The 23,670-nt window shown below is 38.7% G+C and overlaps 1 protein-coding gene across 1 annotated transcript in view; it reads right to left on the bottom strand.

Annotated features, from left to right (window-relative positions):
- Nucleotides 1–22,826, bottom strand: part of LOC106873940 (AH receptor-interacting protein) — a 49,105-nt gene extending 26,279 nt beyond the window's left edge. Inside the window, exons 1-2 of the mRNA XM_014921482.3 lie at nt 21,121–22,826; nt 11,360–11,539 (exon numbers count right to left, since the gene is read on the bottom strand). Coding sequence (XP_014776968.1) covers nt 11,360–11,539; nt 21,121–21,261 — 321 coding nt within the window. The 5' untranslated portion in view covers nt 21,262–22,826. The remainder of the gene's footprint in view (nt 1–11,359; nt 11,540–21,120) is intronic.
- Nucleotides 22,827–23,670: the final 844 nt, after the last annotated feature.

Raw genomic sequence — 23,670 nt, 5'->3', positions numbered from 1 at the left:
AGCTTGACATGTAATGTTCAGTCAATTTTGGTACTCATGGTTGAGGTCAGTTCAGCGGACCAAGTAGTTTCTATTGACAAAATTATGGAATTCTCTGACAGCACATCTGTAGACAATAAAGCAGTCATTGCAACTTCTTCTATTCCTCCTTCTTTGGTCAACAACAGTTCCACACAAGCAGCAACTCTCCAAGCTATTTTGGAAATGACTAAGGTAGTCAGGAAATTGTGTTCTGTTCAAAATTTTCCCTGTTGCAGGTCCTCCAGACATTTGTCTTCTCCTAGATGGCATTTGTTTTCTCCTGCCTCTTCACCATATTGTTGGTATCATGGATGTTATTCTGAGAAGGTACAGAAATGCATTCAATCCTCTTCCTTCCCACACTAGGAAAACTAGGAGACTCTGAGCACATCAGTAGACCCCTCTAGCCTGACACCAAATTGTACAGTCTTTGTAGAAGATTTCAATTCATGCAAGCTACCCATGGTTGACACTGGTGCATCTTGTAGTATTTGACCAGTGAAATTTCTTACGAATAAGCCTCCTCCTTCAGATATTTCTTTACAAGCTGAAAATCATTCACCCATTTGGACATATGGTCAAATTTCCCTCTCACTAGATATGTTGCTTTGTAGGGATTTTAAGTGGATTTTTGTCCTTGCTGACCTGCTGTATCCAACATCTTTTGGATAGCTGTACAGTTTTATTGATTCCTCGTTGTCATTCAGCTACTCCTGCCATAAGCCCGGTGTTTTTCATTCTTATTTCTGGAGATCCATATCTTTCTCTCTTGAATAATTTCCCTGAGCTAAACAATCTAACTTTTCAACTGCTTATTCTATGAAGCACTTTATTTTTACCACAGTTTCAATGATGTTATTGCTTATCTTCAGAATGACATTGTCACAGGCCTATGCATTTTTGGTCACTATGATTGCAGTTGTGGATACTTGTATGTTTACTGAAGACCATTGATATTGTTGGTGATGAGAAAATATGATGCTGTATCCCTTAATTGAATATAAATTCAAGAATGCTGCGTATAATATAAAAGAAGCAACATCACAAATGTTCAGCTGTATTTTACTGATATAGTACTCTCTTTTACTCATTTACTTGTTTCAGTCATTTGATTGTGGCCATGTTGGAGCACCGCCTTTAGTCGAGCAAATCGACCCCAGGACTTATTCTTTGTAAGCCTAGTACTTATTCTATTGGGGACTTTTGCCGATCCGCTAAGTTACGGGGACGTAAACACACCAGCATCAGTTGTCAAGCGATGTTGGGGAGACAAACACAGACACACATACATATATACATACATATATACGATGGGCTTCTTACAGTTTCCGTCTACCAAATCCACTCAGAAGGCTTTGGTCGGCCCGAGGCTATAGCAGAAGACACTTGCCCAAAGTGCCACGCAGTGGGACTGAACCCGGAACCATGTGGTTGGTAAGCAAGCTACTTACCACACAGCCACTCCTGCGCCTACTGTGCATATAAATACACAAATTATCACAGATTTACCAGTTATCAGAATAATATGTAGGAATAGATTTACTGTATTGGCATAGACATTAGATGTCTGTAAGAGAAAAATGCAGATACAATAATCACTGCACATTGTAGAATCTTGGAGAAGAGAACTGCGATGTGTTATGTTTGAAAACTAGTTGTGCTCTGCTGTGACCTGTCTTGTTTGAAGGCTAACTGCAGTCTGCCGATTTTGGTGATTTAGGCACCAAACTACTTAACTAGAGTAAAAGGGCATGAATCCCAAGAATATTCCAGGAGTCACTGCTTCAAGATGATTGGTCAACTTTTAGATCAATTACATTTAAAGTGTTGTGGCTTATTCATAATTGCAAACTGATAATTTTGTGGTTGGAGTTCAGATTCCTATGGCATTGCTAGGTAGGTGTGAAAGGCCAGATCTGGCTATTTTCAACATAAAACATAGAATATTTGGGCTGGATGTGGCCAATTTAAATGCTAAAAGGTTAACGCACATTTCAACAGAATGATCAGATACATTGCTGTGTTTCTGAGATGTGTGCACTGTTTTCTTTTGTGAGAGTTTATTATAAGAAAAAGAAAAAAAAAAATTGGACTTGGTTGCAACGGTGAGTGTTCCAGTTGGTCCAATCAATGGAACAGCCTGCTCATGAAATTAACATACAAGTGGCTGAGCATTCCACAGTCATGCGTACCCTTAACGTAGTTCTCAGAGAATGTGACATGGTTGGGCCTTTGAAATACATGTACTACCCATTTTTCCCAGCTGAATGGACTGAAGAAGCGTTGAATAAAGTGTCTTGCTCAAGGACACAATGTACTACTGGGAATTGAACTCAGGACCTTACGATGATGAGCCGGATATCCTACCCACTAAGCCACACACCTTCACAAGAGCATAGTATTGCATGTTTACTCTTACTCTTTTAATTGTTTCAGTCATTTGACTGTGGCCATACTGGAGCACCGCCTTTAGTTGAGTAAATCGACCCCAGGATTTATTATTTGTAAGCCTAGTACTTATTCTATTGGTCTCTTTTTGCTGAACAGCTAAGTTACAGGGAAGCAAACACACCAGCATCCGTTGTCAAGTGATGCTGGCGGGACAAACACAGGCACACAAACATATACACACAAATACGTATATATATATATATATATATATATATATATATATACGACAGGCTTCTTTCAGTTTCCGTCTACCAAATCCACTCAAAAGGCTTTGGTCGGCCCTTGGCTATAGTAGAAGACACTTGCCCAAGTTGCCACGCAGTGGGACTGAACCCGAAACCATGTGGTTGGGAAGCAAGCTACTTACCACACAGCTGTTTGTATACTGTATTGGTTTTGCTTTGTTGTGGGAAGTTTGATGAGTTACCTTTGATGTTATTTTAACATTTTGCCTGTTAAGTAGAAAATATGTCAACTGTGCATTGTGCTATTCTGTTCAGTTGGCTGGTTGGCTGGCTGGCTAGGATGTATATTGTGTGACGAGTGTTGAATATGTATTATGTGAGTTGTATGAATTTATGGGAAAGTGGGGAGTTACTATGTCGGATGGAGTTCTCAAACTGACAAATCCTGATCTCCCACCTACCCCCACCCCCACCAGCCCACAAGCCAGCAGAGAAAAAAAAATTCAGTGAAATGTTTTGACCCACCGATTTAACGATGAGACAAAAAAGTTTGCATTTGTATAATGCTTCTTTCTTTCCCATGATGTTGAACAAGAGCTGTCGAAATTGGTGGCTGTGTGGATAGGTGCAGACATGTTTGTGTGGTAAGAAGCTTGCTTCCCAACCACATGGTTCTGGGTTCAGTCCCATTGTGTGACACCTTGGACATGCATCTACTACTATAGCCTCAGGCTGACCAAATCTTTGTGAGTGAATTTGGTAGGTAGAAACTAAAAGGCGGTGAGCTAGCAGAAACATTAGCACGCTGGGCAAAATGCTTAGCGGTATTTTGTCTGTCTTTACGTTCTGAGTTCAAATTTTACCAAGGTCGACTTTGCCTTTCATCCTTTCGGGGTGGATAAATTAAGTATCAGTTACGCACTGGGGTCAATGTAATCGACTTAATCCCTTTGTCTGTGCTTGTTTGTCCCTTCTATGTTTAGCCCCCTGTGGGCAATAAAGAAATAAGAAACTAAAAGAAGCCAGTCAAATATGTTTGTGTGTGAGTGAACATGCAAGTGCTTGTCACCCCACCACCACCACCACCACCACCACTTGACAGCTCGTGTTGGTTAGTTTGTGTCCTTGTAACTTAGTGGTTCAGCTAAGAGACTGATAGAATAAGTAGCAGGCTTTAAAAAAAAAAAGTACTAAGATTAATTCAATTGACAAAAAAAAAAATACACTTCAAGAAAAAAACCAGCATGGTCACAGTCCAATGACCAAAACAAAAGGTAGAAAATAAAAGACAAGGATTTGTTCACACCCTTTTTTATTTTTACAGCACCCCACCCATGAGAAACATGTATGTAATCTTGTATTCTTTTATTTGTTTCAGTCATTTGAGGGTGGCCATGCTGGAGCACCGCATTTAGTCGAGCAAATCGACTCCGGGACTTATTCTTTGTAAGCCTAGTACTTATTCTATCGGTCTCTCTTGCCGAACTGCTAAGTGAAGGGGATCTAAATACACCAGCATCGATTATCAAGCAATGTTGGGGGGGGGGGGGGGGACAAACACAGACGCACAAACATGTGCGTGCACACACACACACACACACATATAAACATGACAGCCTTCTTTCAGTTTCCGTCTACCAAATCCACTCACAAGGCTTTGGTCGGCCCGTGGCTATAGTAGAAGACACTTGCCCAAGGTGCCACCCAGTGGGATTGAACCCAGAACCATGTGGTTAGTAAGCAAGCTACTTACCACACAGCCACTCCTGCGCCTGTATTTTAATAATATCATAATAATTGATAGCAAACGTATAGAATATATGTTATATAGAGAGGGTACTGCTTGAGATCTGTTAATGAATTAAAAATATCTTCCATGCTATGCAGTTTGTGTCTAGCAGGGCAGTTTATTATAATTATTGTATCTTAGCTGTTCTAACTGCAAAAATCAAAGTTTAATTCTTTAGCATTTAAACTGGCCATGTCTGGCCCAAATACTCCGCCTGATTTATGTTCAAACTGGCCAGATCTGACCTCTTACACCAACTCTACAACATCATTCTAAAAATAAGCATTCACATTATTGAAATCTCAAAGTCACAAGACAATGCATGATCAATTGAAAACAATGTGAATAAAGAAACATTACATCTGACGACAGAGTAATCTGAATACTGAGGGGTTAATAAGTTACCACAGTATTTCATTAATTTCTCTGAGAAGTTGGATTTTTTTCTCCCCTTAAAACTGTTTCAGACATTCTAAGGAAAAACTCGGCAAATAAACTCTTGCTTGTATCTCCACTAATCATACAAGATAAATATTTTCTTTAGTAGTTAGTAGACAAATTTTTTTTTTTTTTTTTTTTTCATTAATAAATGAAAACATGTTTGAAATTTGGAGACGGAGAGCAGTAGAACACAAGACTTTTATCTGCATCTCATGCTTTGATTGCCAAAGTGAAAAATTTTCCATGTAGTATGGAAGGAAATGTGTTTTATATGTTGGCTGTGGCAACATCAGTAGGACTGGCACATGTCAGCAGTGAAGTAGGCTGTGGCACCATTTTCAACAATATCAAGAGTGTGAGGAAACAACAACTTCCCCATCACCGAATTCAATTACAAAGACTTCCCAACATTCTTAGTCACATAGAGGAGTGGCAATGACAACAACAACAACAGCAACAGCAATACATCTGTGATGACAGCAACAACAATTTGATGAGTATTAGTGGCAACGATAACAGTGGAGATCAACACCATAGATCAGGGTAACATGACTGCAATAACAGAAAAATCTTCACCAAAACACATACACCCACCCACACACACACACATGCCTCTTTTCTTTTATTTCAAGCCATTTTGATTCCTGTATTTCATTGTGATGAAAGTGAGTTGTTGTAAGAGGATGTTATTGCCAGGGCAAAGAGATAACAGAAACTGAAATCAGTTGCTCGAATCTCAAATGATGCTGCTCAATAAAGTGACAGAGCGTTCACCAAACAGCCACACACAGTGGTTCTTAACCTGAGGGGCGTGCCATCATAGGTAGATATTTTAGCGACATCCAAAGGGGAGGGGTGAGCCCTTGAGAAAAAGCAGGAATTTCTCTAATTGTATTTGTTATTCTCTTAACGAGAGCATGATCAAATAATGAGAAGTTTATGAAAAAAAAGTATCGCCTTACACCTTTAGTTTTCTTATTCTACTATCTTAGTGCTGCTTACCATTTTCTGCACTTATTGACCCCTCTTCATATCCCTCAAAACCCTCACTAATTCTGAATTGTAGTTTTAACATTTGCCTTTCATCATCATCATCATCATCATCGTTTAACGTCCGCTTTCCATGCTAGCATGGGTTGGACGATTTGACTGAGGACTGGTGAACCAGATGGCTACACCAGGCTCCAATCTGATTTGGCAGAGTTTCTACAGCTGGATGCCCTTCCTAACGCCAACCACACTGAGAGTGTAGTGGGTGCTTTTACGTGCCACCGGCACGAAGGCCAGTAATGCGGTACTGGCAATGGCCACACTCAGAATGGTGTATTTTATGTGCCATCCGCACAAGAGCCAGTCCATGGGCACTGGCAACGATCTCTCTCGGAAGTCCTTACACATGCCGCGGGCACAAGTGCCAGAAGTGCCAGAAAGGAGATGCTGGGCACAGGTGCCATTACGATTTCGCTTTCGCTTGCTCCAATAAGTCTTTATTTTGTAATGTTTTTTGTTACAACAAGACTCAGGTTAAGAACCACTGCTATAAAGCTTAGATATTATTATCATGTAAAGCCAAACATCTTTTTCAGTCAATAGATTATAAACAAGTTTGATCCACAGTTTCCATATATATGAAATAATGTGGTTCTTAAAAAATCAAGAGACATGCTGAAACATTATCAAATCATTATAGTAACATACTACGAAATATTAACTTAATTTTAAAAATTGAAAACTATTTTAAAATTTTAGCAAGATGAAAAGTATGATAAATTTAAAAATAGGAAATAAAACAAAAAATATGTAATAGGTTCTACTGTCACTCAATTTAATAAAGTCTCAAAAAAATTAAAACACAGATTGGAAAAATAAAAAATTTTAACAATAAAAACCAAAATTTTTGATATTAAATGTTTATGTTAAAAATATAGTAAACTTTTTGTAAGAAAAAAAAAAATTATAATATAAAGCTAAACTAAAATTCAGATTTAAATATAACAGAAAGTACTAGGTAAGACTAAAAGCTATGCAGAATCTTTTCTTTTTTAAAGAAACTTCTTTTAATATTTTTGTACAAATAAATACAATATTTTATTGTACAAATTTTTCGTATAACTTTTCTTTTAATTTAACTTTCATTCCAAATTATTTTGTTTTAAAGTTTTTTCAGAACTTTTTACTCAAAGCATTCTAACTTGGGCCTTGGCATTACACGTACCTTATCTTTTGTTCACATATTTGTGTTGTCCCACTGCACATCAAATAATTTGCAATGAGTGCAAAGAAATGGAAGTATCTTGACGAATATATATATGTGTGTGTGTGTGTGTGTGTGTATACCCAAATTAAGGGAGGCGCAATGGTCCAGTGGTTAGGGCAGTGGACTCGCGGTCATAGGATCGCGGTTTCGATTCCCAGACCGGGCGTTGTGAGTATTTATTGAGCGAAAACACCTAAAAGCTCCACGAGGCTCCGGCAGGGGATGGTGGCGAACCCTGTTGCACTCTTCCACCACAACTTTCTCTCACTCTTTCTTCCTGTTTCTGTTGTGCCTGTAATTCAAAGGGTCAGCCTTGTCACACTGTGTCACGCTGAATCTCCCCGAGAACTACGTTAAGGGTACACGTGTCTGTGGAGTGCTCAGCCACTTGCACGTTAATTTCACGAGCAGGTTGTTCCGTTGATCAGATCAACTGGAACCCTCGACGTCGTAAGCGACAGAGTGCCAACAACCCAAATTAACAAGGTGCATTCCAGAAGTTTTGAGACTTTTTACATGAGGCATTTGTAAGTGTCTTAGTTTATTATAAGTTTAGTATATAATTTGGTTGTGTCTTGGGAGGGTCACTACGCCAATAATAATAAGACACTACATCAAGGTAGACCTTGAAGGGAGGAGGCATGCCATTGTTGCAGTCATGAATAGTGATGAAAGAAGTTTGACAAACAAACAACTGATTGATTATTTGACCAACCTATTACACAAACAATTGAGTAGTTAGTTGGTGAGATATCTAACTGATTGACTAACAATAAAGAAGTAATACTGAAACAGTGCATGTGTTTATTATTACTAGTGTCATGATCCTCCAAAGACAGAACAAAATTTGTTTCAACACAAATTCCCATCAAGAATCTTGCAAACCAAATACAAAAAGGAAGGAGTATATCATTACTATATAACTACTAAGTTGACCTATCAACATTTTTTTTTAAATTCCAGATTGAAGGAGACGGCTGTAACAGCATTTTGAACACACCCTACTAAATACTGCTTGTCACAGCTAACCCAGTTTGAAGAATGCACTCAGGACTTGAAGACAATTTGGAAGCTTGCTATGCAATAAAGTTCTGTGATAAACTCGGCAAGAACGCCACAGACTGCTTATGAATTAAGTTGTATGAGTCAAGCATCTGTTTTTCACTGGCATAAGAGATTCAAGGACGGTAGAGAGAAGCTGAGAGACAATGAGAGGTATGGGAGAGAGAGACGTCAGAACATTGGAGCTGGTTGAGAAAATTCACAATTTTCTGAATGAAGATCGTCATTTGACAATAAGCATAAAGTTTGGAGTTGGTATGGCAACTGGACACAGAATTATTTCGTGAAGATCTGATCATGTGCAAAATTTGTTTCTAGGATGCTAAGTGATGAACAGAAGTAAAGATGAGTTGGTAACAACAGGGAGATGGTTGAGCTCATTACTTCCAATCCAAGAGTAATTGAGCTTCTGATGACTGGTGATGAAAGCTATTATGATCCAGAAACCAATAGACAAAGTGCTCAATGGAAGCATCCTGGCAACTCAAGACCCAAGAACCTCAGGCAAAGCAAATCCACTGGAAAGCTCATGGTGAACCCTTTTGTTCAACAGCAAGGGCATCACCTACATCCACTGGGTTCTCTCTGGCAGATGGCCAGCAAAATGTAATTTGTGAAGATTTTGAGGGAGTTCAAGAAGGACACATTCCCTTTGGAGGACTTCAATCAGGCTGTAACACTATAACAAGTGCATTGAAGTCAGAGGGTCCTACCTTGAAGATTAGAGTCTTAATGAATGTCTTTCCTTAATAAGTCTCAAACCTTCTGGAATGCACCTTGTATATATATATATATATATATATATATCATCATCATCATCATCATCATTTAACATCTGTTTCCCATGCTGGCATAGGTCGGACGGTTCGACTGGGGTCTGGGAAGCCAGGAGGCTGCACCAGGCCCCAATTTGATCTGGCAGTGTTTCTACAGCTGGTTGCCCTTCCTAATGCCAATCACTCCAAGAGTGTAGTGGGTGCTTTTTATGTGCTACCGCTACAGGGGCCAGAGGAGCTGTCATCGACCACAATCGGATGGCGCTTTTTACATGCCACCGGCACAGAAGTCAGTCAAAGCGGCATTGGCATCAGCCACATTTGGATGGTGTTTTTACATGCTACCGACATGGGGCTCACAACTACAATTTCCATTTGATTTGATCTTAATATTGCTGTTGATGTTGATGTACTTGACTCAATAGGTCTCCTCAAGCATGGCATGTCACCCTATATATATATATATATATATATATATATATATATATATATATATATATATATATAAAATACATATATGTATATATCTATATGAATATATATGATGATGATGAGATATATATATATATATATTAGAAAGTCTTTGGTACAGTATTAAATATTTCCAAAAACAAATAACAATGGCTTTTCTGATAATTTTTTCACTTTAATAATTAGATGTTTATAAATCATTAGCTGTTAAACACCTAAATAATTCATAAACATCTAATTAGTAAGAGGAAAATAATCATCAGAAAATCCATTCCTATTCAATTTTTCATATATATATATATATATATATATATATATATATATAGGTTCAAGTGTGGGTGTGAAGTTAAGAGGTTTTCTTCTTGACCACATAAAGAGCCACAATGGCCCAGTGGTTAGGGCAGCAGACTCGCAGTTGGAGTCTGCGGTTTCGATTCCCAGACCAGGCGTTGTGTGTGTTTATTGAGCGAAAACACCTAAAGCTCCACAAGGCTCCGGCAGGTGGGGGTGGTGAACCCTGCTGTACTCTTTCACCACAACTTTCTCTCACTCTTTCTTCCTGTTTCTTGAGTAACGCTGCGATGGACTGGCATCCCGTCCAGCTGGGGGGAACACATATGCCTTAGAAACCGGGAAACCAGGCCCATGATCCTGGCTAGGCTTTGAAAGGGTGACGTTTATCGCTTCTTGACCACGTGCTTTCTGGTTCAGATCTACTGTATGGCACCTTAAGCAATTGCTCCAGGCCCACAAAAACTTTGAGTGTAATTGCAAGTTAGAAACCGAATATATATAAAACATCAACATTTCCATGCTTGCATGAGTCAGATGGAATTTATTGAAGGAAATCTTTTTATGGCCGAATGCCTTTACTGTTGCCAACACTCACCTGCTTCCAATCTCCTCTCATTGCCAGACTGGCTTTCATGGAATATTGGAAATGAATGATTCCTTGTATGGCATGCAATTACAAGTGTCACACAATGTCTAGACAAGGAGACACAAACAAACAACACAGTCACATACACTTATACATACATACATACATACATACACACATTCATACACACACAGACATAAACATACACACAGAGACATAAACATACACACAGAAGAGTCTTCAGTTACCACCCAACAAATCTAATTATAAGGCTTTGTTCAGCCTGGAACTATAGTAGAAGATACTTGCCGAAGGTTCTATGCATTTGGACTGAACCCCAAAATCATGTGACTAAATAAGAAACTTCTTGACCTCACAACTATATCTTGGCTTAATTATACTGCCTCCTCCTCCTCCTCCTCATCATCATCATCATCATTGTCATCGTTATCGTCATCGTTATCGTCATCGTCATCGTCATCGTCATCGTCATCGTCATCATCATCATCATCATTGTCATCGTTATCGTCATCGTTATCGTCATCGTCATCGTCATCGTCATCGTCATCGTCATCGTCATCGTCATCGTCATCATCATCATTGTCATCGTTATCGTCATCGTCATCGTCATCGTCATCGTCGTCGTCGTCATCGTCATCGTCATCGTCATCGTCATCGTCATCGTCATCGTCATCGTCATCGTCATCGTCATCGTCATCGTCATCGTCATCATCATCATTGTCATCGTTATCGTCATCATTAAGGTCCATTTTCCATGCTGGCATTGGCTGGACAGTCCAACAGGAGCTGGCAAGTCAGAAGACTGCACCAAGCCCCACTGTCTGCTTTGGCATGGTTTCTATAACAGGATACCCTTCCTAATGTCAATCACTTTACAGAGTGTACTTAGTGCTTTTTACGTGGCACCAGCACCAGTGAGGTCTCCAAGTGTCTGCAAGATAAGCCACTTCAACAGAGCAGAATACAGAGAAGAGGAATGTGGAAGAAAAATAAGATAAAACTTACATCAGTGTTCACTAGAAATTCAGCAACCTCATTAAGTTTCATGGACCTAATACACTTCTCCCAAACATCAAACTTGAATTTCTTTCCCAATAGTAACTCCATGGGTTTCCCCATTTTACGACTGTCATCCAGAACGGTGCTATCTTCATCACACATTTTGGTAACATAGTGGAATGTCAACTGAAAAATAATAACAAAAAAAAATAACAATAAAGAAATACACAACGATAAACTGGAATTGTTATCTTTCGTCTTTTACTTGTTTCAGTCATGGGATTGTGGCCATACTGGGGCACTTTCTTGGAGGGTTTTGTTGAATAGATCAAGCTTAGTATTATTTACTCTATCAGTCTCTTTTTTCCAAAGCATAAAGTTATGGGGGTTAGGGGTGTAAACAAACCAGCACATACAGCTATATATATATATATATATATATATATATAATTTGAAGCTACCAGAGGAGAAAGGAAGAAATTAGATTACAGGAGAAAAAAGCTCAATAAAATCAACTTTGTCCTCCACCAACACTGCCATGCAATCAATATCATTGACTCTTCTATGAAAGAATTGGTCTACAGAGTCATCAACAGCATCACCATAAAGGAAGCATTCAACAAAGAAGAAACTAAAGTCTTGGATACAAGATAAAGCCACTGTTGCCAAAATATATATATATATATATACAGCACCATCTGAGCATGATCATTGCCAGAGCAGCTGTCTGGCTTCCATGCTAGTGGTCCGTAAGTAGCACCATTTGAGCGTGATCATTACCAGTGTCGCCTTACTGGCACGTTAGAAAATGATTTGAGCGAAGTCATTGCCAGTGCCGCTGGACTGGCTCCTGTGCAGGTGGCACGTAAAATACACCATTTTGAGCATAGCCGTTGCCAGTACCACATGACTGGCCCTCGTGCTGGTGGCACATAAAAGCACCCACTACACTCTCGGAGTGGTTGGCGTTAGGAAGGGCATCCAACTGTAGAAACTCTGCCAGATCAGATTGGAGCCTGGTGCAGTCATCCGGTTCACCAGTCCTCAGTCAAATCGTCCAACCCATGCTAGCATGGAAAGCAGACATTAAACGACGATGGTGATGATGATGATATATATATATATATATATATATATATATATATATATATATACATATATATATATATATATATATATGACAAATGAAAGACAGAAGATGAAATATACGAGAAAGTAACTGTGCTTTACTAATATATATATATATATATATATATATATATATACACAAAATAATATTATTAGGGAGGCAACATGAGCACTACATTTTCCTTCTGTATTAATGTGAGCTATTGTTAATAACATGCTCTAATTAAACTATATATTTTATATATATATATATATATATATATATGTATATATATATAGTTGCTATTACGCAAAAGTGTCGTAAGTCCATAATGTGGCTTTTTCAGAAAATGGAAAAGTAGACCCCCAAGATCTTATATGGGTCCCCAGTTTAATAATTTTTTACCCAATCAGAAAACAGGATTTAGAAGCTACCATTTGCTGCATGAATGATAGCTATCATAAAATGAAAGTAAAAACATTTCAACAAAGAAATTTTATAAAGAAAATGAAAGCAATTACATGTCATATGAAGAGAAAGGTTGAGAAGTAGCACACATTAGAGATATACATACATGCTGAGAGGGAGTGCAGTAAATATATATATATATATATACAGAGAGGGGAAAACTTAAAAGTCAAAGAGAGAGAGAGAGAGAGAGAGAGAGAGAAATAAAAAGATAGGTCACATAGAGTGAAGTAGATATGACAATATGGAAGTTGAGCTTTTTCTTGTATCAAATTATATTTTTTGATTACAATTTACCAAAATCTTTGTGTTTCGGATGCTGAATTCAAAAATCAAATCCGCTGTTTCAGAGCCTTTTGGTGATATACACTCATACACTCTCATTTGTGTGTGTGTGTGTGAATGTGTAAGTGCATGTATGTGTATGTGTGAGTGTGTGTGTGTGTGTGTGTAAAAATATATTTTTTATCGTTTTACTTGTTTCAGTCATTTGACTGTGGTCATGCTGGAGCACTGCCTTGAAGAGTGTTTTTTTAGTTGAAGACATTCTTTATAAGCCCAGTACTTATCATATCAGTCTCATTTGCCAAACTGCTAAGTTATGGGGACGTAAACGTACCAACATCAGTTGTCAAGCAATGGTGGGGAGACAAACACAGACAACACACATACACACACACACACATATATGTATATATATATATATATTTACACATACATACAAACAAATACACATGCTAGCATGGAAAGCGGACGTTAAACGACGATGATGATGATGATGATGACAATAGGCTTCTTTTAGTTTCAGTCTACTAAATCCACTCACAGGGCTTTAGTCAACCTGAGGTTATAGTAGAAGACACCTGCCAAGATAACACGCAATGAGACTGAACCCAGAACCATATGGTTGGGAAGCAAGCCATTTACCTATTATATATGTATGCATGTATTCAATACTATTTATTTGGAATATTCATTCATTTCTAACACGATACAGTCGCAACATTTAAAGCTGTAGTTGCTTCTTCAAACACAGTGAGTGACTATACAGAGCTTCTTTTTTCCCATTTGGCTCCAGAGAATGATGATAACAGAGTAATGGATAGTAATAACGAAGCTACTAGGACTTGGATTTTTCTATGAAATTTCCATTTTATATAGACAATCTATTACTTACAAGGACAGAGTTAAACTGTCTGATTAATTTCTTGGAGCAAATGTATGGAACAGATCAAATAAAACTCTCTAAATAAGTACAGATAAGGAACTATACTTTATACATCTGCTGTGACTGGATGTTTGGAATGGAAGAGACAAATAAAATAAGAGCATATATAGTGCTTTCATTTCTTTTGTCTGAATCATTTTGTAAATGCCTGAATATCTCAATTTCCTATTTCCTCCCATCCCATTTAAACAATGGCTTCATTGCTTCAACAAGCAATATACAGCAGAATAGATGCAGGTTTGGCTTGTAGGTGCAGGTATGGATGTGTGAGTAAGAAGCTTGCTTCTTCAACTATGTGGTTTTGGGTTCAGTCCCACTGCAGGGCATCTTGAGCAAGTGTCTTCTACTATAGCTTCAAGCTGACCAAAGCCTTGCAAGCAGATTTGGTAGATGAAAACTGAAAGAAGTCCATCATCATTATCATCTATTGTTACCTTTTCCATTTTAGCATGGGTTGGATGATTTGACAAGAGATGAGCCACAGGACTGTACCAAATTCTGTATCTGCTTTGGGATGGTTTCTACAACTGGATGCTCTTCCTAACACCAACCACTTAACAGAGTTCTCTTTATGTGACACCAACACTAATGAGGTCACCAAGAACATGCAAGATAAGACCTTCAACTGAGTGGGGTATAAAATGGAAAATCACCCCCTTCAGTCACTTTGTTCAATGTACTGGACAATTTTTCATCAAAAATTACAAAAGAAATATAAATTATAATGAAAAAAAAAAACCTACCCAGTACACTCTGTAAAGTGGTTGGCATTAAGAAGGACAATCAGCCATAGAAACCATGTCAAAGTAGACACTAGAGCACAGTGTGGTCCTTCGGAATGTTCATGTTAAATGATGATGGTGATGATAAATATACGTTAATCTGGGAGCCAGTTTTTAATCATATTTGGTACTTTTCATCTTTCTTTCTTATACACACAGAGAGATAGATATAAATATAACGGGTTACCACAAACTTTTGTCATCCAAATTCCACACATAAATTATGGGTCAACATAAAGCTAAGGGTTGAGGCGCATGGCTTAGTGGTTAGGGTGTCAGCATCATAATCGTAAGATTGTGGTTTTGATTCCTGGACCGGGCGACGCATTGTGTTCTTGAGCAAAACACTTCACTTCACGTTGCTCCAGTCCATTCAGCTGTCAAAAATGAGTAATGCTGCGATGGACTGGGAAACCGGGAAACCGGGCCCATGAGCCTGGCTAAGCTTTAAAAGGGCGCATTTATTATTTTTTATGAGGCTAAGGCTAAAGACATTTGTTGAAAGTGTCATGCAGCAGGGTTGAACCCATGACTAAGTGATTGTAAAGCAACCAACCTATCAAAACAGTCATACTATTTCTCTTACCCAAGTACTATACAAAGGGACTGAACCTAATAACAAGGTTGAGAACCCAAGTTTTTAAACACAGAATCATACCCTTCTCTCCTGGATATAATTTTTGGGGCTTTATATTGGATCAGTTTCCATTCAAAAAGCATTCCATTACAATTCCAATTGTATAAGAATGCCTATTTTAACAGAATTCCTGCCATAACTTATTTAACCATACTCTAAATTTTTCAGACTACATAATTTCCACCACCAATATCCATATTTCTTAATACCAAAACATGCTTTTTTCAATAACATTTGTACCATTTCAAAGAACATTTTAGTGCTGTGTAGTAAATATATTCTGGAACCATATTTTCTCCAAGCTTTAGATAAAAATCAAGTAAAGCTGGATGTTTGTACACACTTATATACTTATGGTGTATGCATATGTGGTGGTTTATGCATTTTGCTTACCATGCTGTGGTTGTTCATTAACCCTTAGTCAAACACATTCAAGTCATGACTATCCTGTCTATTTTTAGGGGTACTTAGGACAACATTATTTAATGAACCATCCTGCCTTTCAAGTCACTAGTGTGTGATTCAAGGAAGATTCAACTGTTATTTTTAGCAGCCTGAGCAATTCTGAGAAGGTACTTTTTTGAAGGCTCATTTATATTTTTCTTTTACCTATAAAATTTATCAAAATTTATAGGCACAGGAGTGGCTGTGTGGGCACCTGGAGAGGCAAGCCGATGCCATCCAATAACGTCGTGGGGCTTTGGACGGAAGGTCCTGTTAAGCTGCTGAGTCTGGTTCGCGGCAGACCCCCAGATAGAGAAAAATTGGAGTGAGGTGGCCAGCAAGGTGACCGCTCTAACCTAGACCTGGTCTGGGCGGGCGTTATCCTTGCTAGGGAAGGCGGAGGTGGTGCAGATGTTCATAGCATCGGTTATCACCTACCATCTGACCATGGTGCCTTACCCTGATTTGTGGCTGAACAAGTTGGAAAGAATCCTTTTCCGATTTTTATGGAAAGGAGGAAAGCCACTTGTGAAGCGCTCTGTCTGCTGCCAGAAGCCACTAAAGGGTGGGCTAGGGATGCCTTGGCTGAGGATGCGAAAATTCGCGTTAAGGTTGAGGCACCTTTGGCTCTACCTGGATGGAGAGCAGTTGTGGTCACCGCACGTCTGGTTCTACTTTCCGCAATTAACATCCTTAATGGACGTTAGTAATTGGATCAAGCAGAGACCTAGGCTGGGGGACTGGCAATTGGAGTGCCGACAGGCACTTCAGCTACTCTCTCAGGCGGGCAATGCCGGCAATAGGAGTTCCACCGCGGATTTTTATAGCAGGTTAGTAGAGCTTAAGTCTGAAGATGTCTTGGGGAAGACCCTGGGTTATGATGAAAATCAGTTGATCAACCTGTTCCGGAGAACTTTTGGGCCCGGGTACCTGGACAATTACCAGAAATCCCTGGCTTGGCAGTGCTTTTGTGTGGTGTTACCTGTTCGTGATAAACTATCAAGGCACGGAAGTGCCGTCTCGCTGACGTGTCCGAGATGCGGGCAGGACAGGGAAACAGTCTTGCACGCATTTGTGGAATGTTCGGAATTAACGAGACTGATAGTTTTCGCAGAACAACTGTTGTCATCGATGGGAAGAGTACAGCTATCAGCTGAATCTATCATCGAGATTGTGCCGCCTCCTTCCCTCAACAGGGAGAGGAAGGCTTGCTTTTCCTGCGTAGTAGCCATACTGAAAGAAACAGTATGGAAGACATGTGTGAGAGGAATAGTGACGGATACCTTTGTATCTGGCCAGGGGTTAGTTAACTTTTTTAGTTACTACCTCAGGAGTAAGATCAGGCTAGAGAAGAAGTGCCTGTCACAAGAGAGATTCATGAGAAGATGGAAGCCTGTGGCGAGAAAGCTGGGAGTATCTGACTCCAGGTAAGTGAAAGCCAGAAAAGGGAGGAACAAGCAAGGGGTCTACCCTGGTGGTCGGATGCCTCTCCTTCAGAGCAGCCATTACAAAACGTAATGAGCAACGCCGAATAAGAAAACTAGTAATATATTAATTATATTTTTGTATTTAATCGCTAAATAGCAGCTACTACACCCTTTATGTTTGTCTGTCTTTGTTCATCCCCTCTTTGTAATGCCTTCATGGCAAATCGTTAATGAAATAAAGTAGCTTGCTTACCAACCACATGATTCTGGGTTCAGTCCCACTGCGGGGCACCTTGGGCAAGTGTCTTCTACTATAGCCTCGGGCCAACCAAAGCATTGTGAGTGGATTTGGTAGACGGGAACTGAAAGAAGCCCGTTGTATATATGTATATGTATATATATGTGTGTTTGTCCCCCCAACATCGCTTGATAACCGATGCTGGTGTGTTTATGTCCCCGTAACTTAGCGGTTCAGCAAGGGAGACCGATAGAATAAGTACTAGGCTTACAAAGAATAAGTCCTGGGGTTGATTTGCTCGACTAAAGGCGGTGCTCCAGCATGGCTACAGTCAAATGACTCAAACAAGTAAAAGAGTAAAAGAGTAAGTAAAAAGAAAAAATATCGTAGGTTTGGCTGGTAAGAAGTTTGCTTCCAAACCATATGGTTCTGGGTTCAGTCCCAAAGCATGGCACTTTGGGCAAGTGTCTCCTACTACAGCCTTGGGCTGACCAATCTTTGAATGAATTTGGTTGACAGAAACTTAAAGAAAACCAGTTATATTGTATCCCACCCACAAGAGATTGATGCAGGATGTGTTGAAATGATTGTTGAGAACAATAAAGTTTCTCCTATATTCCATCTTTATCATGTTATATATATATTTGTATGTATGTGTGTGTGTCTGTATTTGTTCCCACTACCACTTGACAACAGGGATGTAACATCCCTGTAACTAAGCAGTTCAGCAAAAGAGACTGATAAAATAACTACCATGCTTAAAAAATAAGTACTGAGGTCGATTCTTTTGCCTAAAAAAAAAAATCCTTCAAGGCAGTGCCCCAGCATGGCTACAGTTTAATGACTGAAACACAAAAATACAAGAAAAGATAAAAAAATAACAGAGTTGATGTTTGAGTAAGTGTTCAGTTTACGACTTTCGCTTTGGCTTGGTATAAAGGCAAAGTGTTTAAAAAAAAAGATGGAATGTCTTGATAAACAAGCATAAGGCAATTGTTAATTCCTAATATTAAATTTTATAGTTGTTCAAGTTTTATTTTTGTTATCTACGATTTTTTTCCTGTTTTCTCATTTGTTTTAAAGAAACTCTAGGCCCAAGTATGGCTGTGTGGATAAGAAACTTGCTTCCTGACCATGTGATCTTAGGTTCAGTCCCACTGCGTGGCACTTTGGGCAAGCATCTTCCACGCTGACCAAAGCTTGGTGAGCAGTTTTGGTAGACAGAAATTGAAAGACGCCTGTCATGTGTATGTATGTGTTATATGTATATATATATTTGTGTGAATGTGTGTATCTGTATGTGTGTATATCTGTGTGTATGTATTATATATATACATATTTGTGTGTGTGTGTGTGTGTGTGCGTTCTTGTTTTGACGTCACATGGTAGTTGTAAATGAGCATCATCATCATACATGCCAAGTTCTTCATTTCCATTCTTTTATGAAAAACATGTCTGGCTACTGGAAAATATTATCTTGCTTGGAAACAGGTGAGAGTTGGAGGGGGAGGGCAAAGAAGGGCATATGTCATGGTGACACGAAGGGCATCTGCTGAGGGAGAAAACCTGCCTCAATAGATTCCGTTTGGCCTATGCAAGCCTTGAAAAGTGGGTTTTAAGGTGGGGGAGGGGTGATGATAATGATGATGATGATGATGGTATGATGATGATGACGACGACGACGAACTTTTATTTAATGAAATCGATTTTGAACTTTTGTCACACACACACGCACATACACACACCTCCATACACAGAAAGACAGAGTGCTATCAGAAGCTTGATCGGCATAAGGTGATGTTAATGACTGCCTTAGTAAGCCTTCTGAGATCAAAGTAATTAACGTTCTTGAAAGCTGATGGTTGCAGAGGAAAAAAATAATAGTAAAACACACGGACAGGGTAGGAATTCCAGAGGGTTGACATCGTAGTGTATGGACGGTACCATAAGTGGTTAGCATGAGCTTGGTTATGGAGAGATGAATATAATGCGGGTGATGACAGAAGGGGAGATAAGTGAGTTGGGTGTGTCTGAAAGAATGCAGCACAAGACCACGCAAATTTGAGGTGCACAGGCTACAAAAAATAATGATAGAAAAGCAAAAAGAAGGCAGACATCACATTGCTGTGCCAGAGGTTGGAGTGCTTTTGAAGTGTGTATAAGAAAGAAACTTAAGACAACCAGCCAGGTGGTTTTCTGTGAAAGAGGCACTCCGTCGTACTTCCCACCTGGACTTTGTAGAGAGTTAGCCGTTGTTGGGGTCTGAAGTACTTTCTGGTCCCGAAGAGGAAGGCCTGTCTCTGTGATACATTCTTTTTTTAAGTATGTGTGACAGCAGGAGGAAACCCTCCGTAACGCTGAGGCCTAACATCCGTAACAACCTTAAGCTTTCCAGTTGTCTGTTCATGTCCACGTAAAGTATTCATTAACGTGTATTTGACATGCATCGATTTGTGTCTAAATGCTTCGCATGACTCCATTCAAGAATATTTTCAAGGGTTCCCTCATGGAATCAGCGCGGGTTTGGCATATGCTGCTTAGGTTGCATTTGAATGACACTTGGATGTGGAAGATTAGGACGGAAAGAAAAAAGGATGTTATCGTCAGCGTAGGAGTGGTCGTTGGAGAAGACAGCATGTCGGTCTTTGATAAACCGAAAGAAGAATACGAAAAAGAATACCTAACTCTGGGTTACTGAGATCTGTCAGGAAGCCTCCGATCCAAAAGACGAGAGATGGACTGAACGTACAAGTCGTTTTGGTAGCAGATTAAGCATGCCAAGCACAATCGATCAAATGCGACAACATTGTTTACACCGAATTTCTCAGGCGAGGACCCTCAAGAAAGTGACATGCAGGACTAGGTTCCCAGTAGATCTGGTTTTATGAAAGCTGAACTAGTAATCACTAAGGAGGGAGTTTCGAGACATAGAACATGGTATAGATGACAATCATCATCCCTTTTGAAATGTTGGATGTCAGAGCGAAGTCAACAGTTGGAAATTATTAAATAAGAAGCGATCGCGAAAGGGATCTTTTTGTTGTTTTTAATCCAAAATCTTTGGTTAAAAGGTTACGATCAGGTATTTAATGCATGTAAGTATTCGATAATCTCGTCTTCCTACAAAGCATTCCAGCTGCGAATGAAATTATGACAAGGAACAAAAAAAGGTAAATGTTCAGTGGCGAAAGTAAATAGACAAAATCCATATTAGAAAATTGTGTAAATATATTATGTATAAAGTATAAATTAATATTAAGAGATTTAAAAATGTCTCGTCTTTCTCTGCCAAGGTGTTCTGTCTTTTTTTTTTGCGAAACTGATTTGTTTTTTTATTCCAATCTAAAGCGAAAGTCGTATTGGTTTTTTTTCTTTTTTCATATGGTAACTGATCATTTACCGAAACTTGTTTGGATTTAAAATAAAAATTAATACCTTCCATCCTTTACCATCTGCATAGTCAGGAATTTCTCCTTGACCAGCGTAAAGAATCCTTTTTTGAATACCTTCTTCTGCGAGCGTCCTGAAGATATCAGCCATCGTAGATACAACCAAGGGAGATAATTCTCGTTTCATTCATTGACATTAAGTGGTTCCTTTCTTCTTTCTTCTTGTCTTTCCTCTTCTCCATAACAATTCGCATCTCAAATGTTTTAATTATATTTGGCGAACTTTGCGATCATACTCCCCCCAGATTCTACTTTACTGTACCTTAAAAAAATTCTGTTCGGATTTTTATGGTTTGAGTGTCACAGATTCAGAATCTATAAAATTTTCTTTAAAAAAAAAAAAATGTTTACTATCCAACCATTTAGACTCGTAGATGGTTTATAATCAGGAAAAAGAACTTGGTCATATTTATTACAAGTGGTTCTTTCTGCCTTCACACCATGTCTAAACAGTACCACTTCGATATATTTCTTCCTTAATATTTTGGGGAACGTACGTAAAAAGTTTAAAAAAAAAAAAAACAGTTTTCAGATCTTATTCCGCATCATTTTTTGTTTATCTTCGGTTTTCGTATGTATATTTTTTGTTTATCTTCGGTTTTCGTATGTATATTTTTTGTTTTGAAACATGCTGGGAGTTTCGATGTGTGATCTCTACAGAAGTGGCTTCCCTCAACTTTGTTTCGAAATAACTTACAAAAAAAAAAAAAGGATATTTTCTTAATGAAATCTTTTTCAAATAATTTTTCCTAAATTTCGAGTTTCATTTTTCACATTAAATTCCGAAAACTGGAAACTGAAAGAAGCCCATCTTATACATATATGCGCAAGTGCGCGTGTGTGTTTCTCCCACCACCACCGCTTGAGAGCCGGTGCTAATTTGTTTACGTCTCCATAGCTTGGCGGTTCGACATAAGAAACCGATAGATTAAGTACCAGACCTAAAAAATAAAAAAAAATACTGAGACCGATTTGTTCGACTAAACCCAACAAAGAAGTGCTCCAGCATGCCCGCAGTCTAATGACAAACAAGTAAAAGATACAAGATGAAAAATGCTCGTTTTTTTTAAAGCTATGGGGGAAACAAAGTCGGTGGGACACACTTGTGTAGGTATGCCTTCATTCTTTTTCTGATTTGGTGGGGGGGGGGAACAAAAAACAAATCCGAAACATTCTATATACAAACTACAAATTACTAGCAAAAGATACGGTTTTGAAAACATATACATGCCAAATGCAACCCCTGTCTCGAACATTTTTATCATTATTTTCAAATTTTAATGTTTTAAACATCAGAATTTTAGAATTTGCAAAATGCTTAGGTGCACATACCCAAATTATGAATCTGTTGGACTTTGAATATGTGCTTTGTTCGTGTAATAAAACTGAATTGATCAGAGCTTTCAGTGGACATGTTTCATTCTTACTAGCCTTCCTCAGCAAAGCTTATTCTAAGTAAAAAAAAAAATAATGCTGTTTTATGTTTAGTGTTTCTAATTCATTTTGGCTACAACCATTGTCAAGTTTTATAATTTGCTTATTTTATAAGCACAGATATAAGAACAAGGATCAAACAGCCGTAAACTGCGAATTTCTATCTTGCCCTAGCGAAGCACAACCAACAGCAGAACGTATGAGGAGGGGTAACAACATCAGCCGTGATCCTCTAGCGATGGAATCAATTATAGGTCCGTTTATTTTAATTGCAATATGCAGAAAGAAAAAAACCGGACAAGTTCACATAAAACTCATGCATGCCATGTGACTGGCAGTTTTTGATTATTTAAACAAATTTAAGGCATTTGTCATATATTTGTAAGGACGACCGTGCGAACTCAAAAAGGAGAAATGGTGACGAATGGAAAAACAGAGGACTCCTTTTATTTATACGCGTCACACGGTCGAACACAAAATAATATATCAATGATGATATACAAAATAATGTTATACTTCGATAACATTAGTGAATTCGTAAATACCAGTAATGAAGAGACGATAGAAGGCAACCGTATGAAATGAATAACAGAAATATTTATTGTAGCATTAAAAATGTATGTCTGTGTGAGAGTGTGAATGCGACATATAAGAACATAATAAAAAACAGGCCGTCATACAAAGAAAAGTGTGTGAGTGATACATGTATGTGTATGTGAGATATTACAGCAGATAGAAAGAGAGTCAATAACACTTGAGCATTTATACCAGTTCTTGAGTACACAATAGTATGAGCCTGTATGTGAAGGGAGTTGAGGCTGTGTGTGACAGGGCTGATCACTAGTTGTGATGTGGTGGCTTCCATGCCGGGCCGTGATTCTTGTTATACAGATGTTCGTCGCTGGCTGAGATCTCTTGTCTGTTTATTTATCGTGGTGAAGCTGAGTCACCTAACAGAATCGAAGAGAGAGATGTGCCGCGGTGGTTTAGTTTGGTGTACATAGAAAGTCGTGTAGACGCTGGTGGTGAAGAGGCTGCTTGGTAGTAATCGTAGAATCGTGTTGGTCATGACGATGATGCTGGTTAGTAGTCGTAGACTCGT

Source organism: Octopus bimaculoides, chromosome Z (genome assembly GCF_046866305.1).
Source record: "Octopus bimaculoides isolate indiv1 chromosome Z, ASM4686630v1, whole genome shotgun sequence".
NCBI classification, from domain to species: domain Eukaryota; kingdom Metazoa; phylum Mollusca; class Cephalopoda; order Octopoda; family Octopodidae; genus Octopus; species Octopus bimaculoides.
The sequence above is the reverse complement of the archived record's forward strand: the minus strand, read 5'-3'. Positions and strand labels throughout refer to the sequence as shown.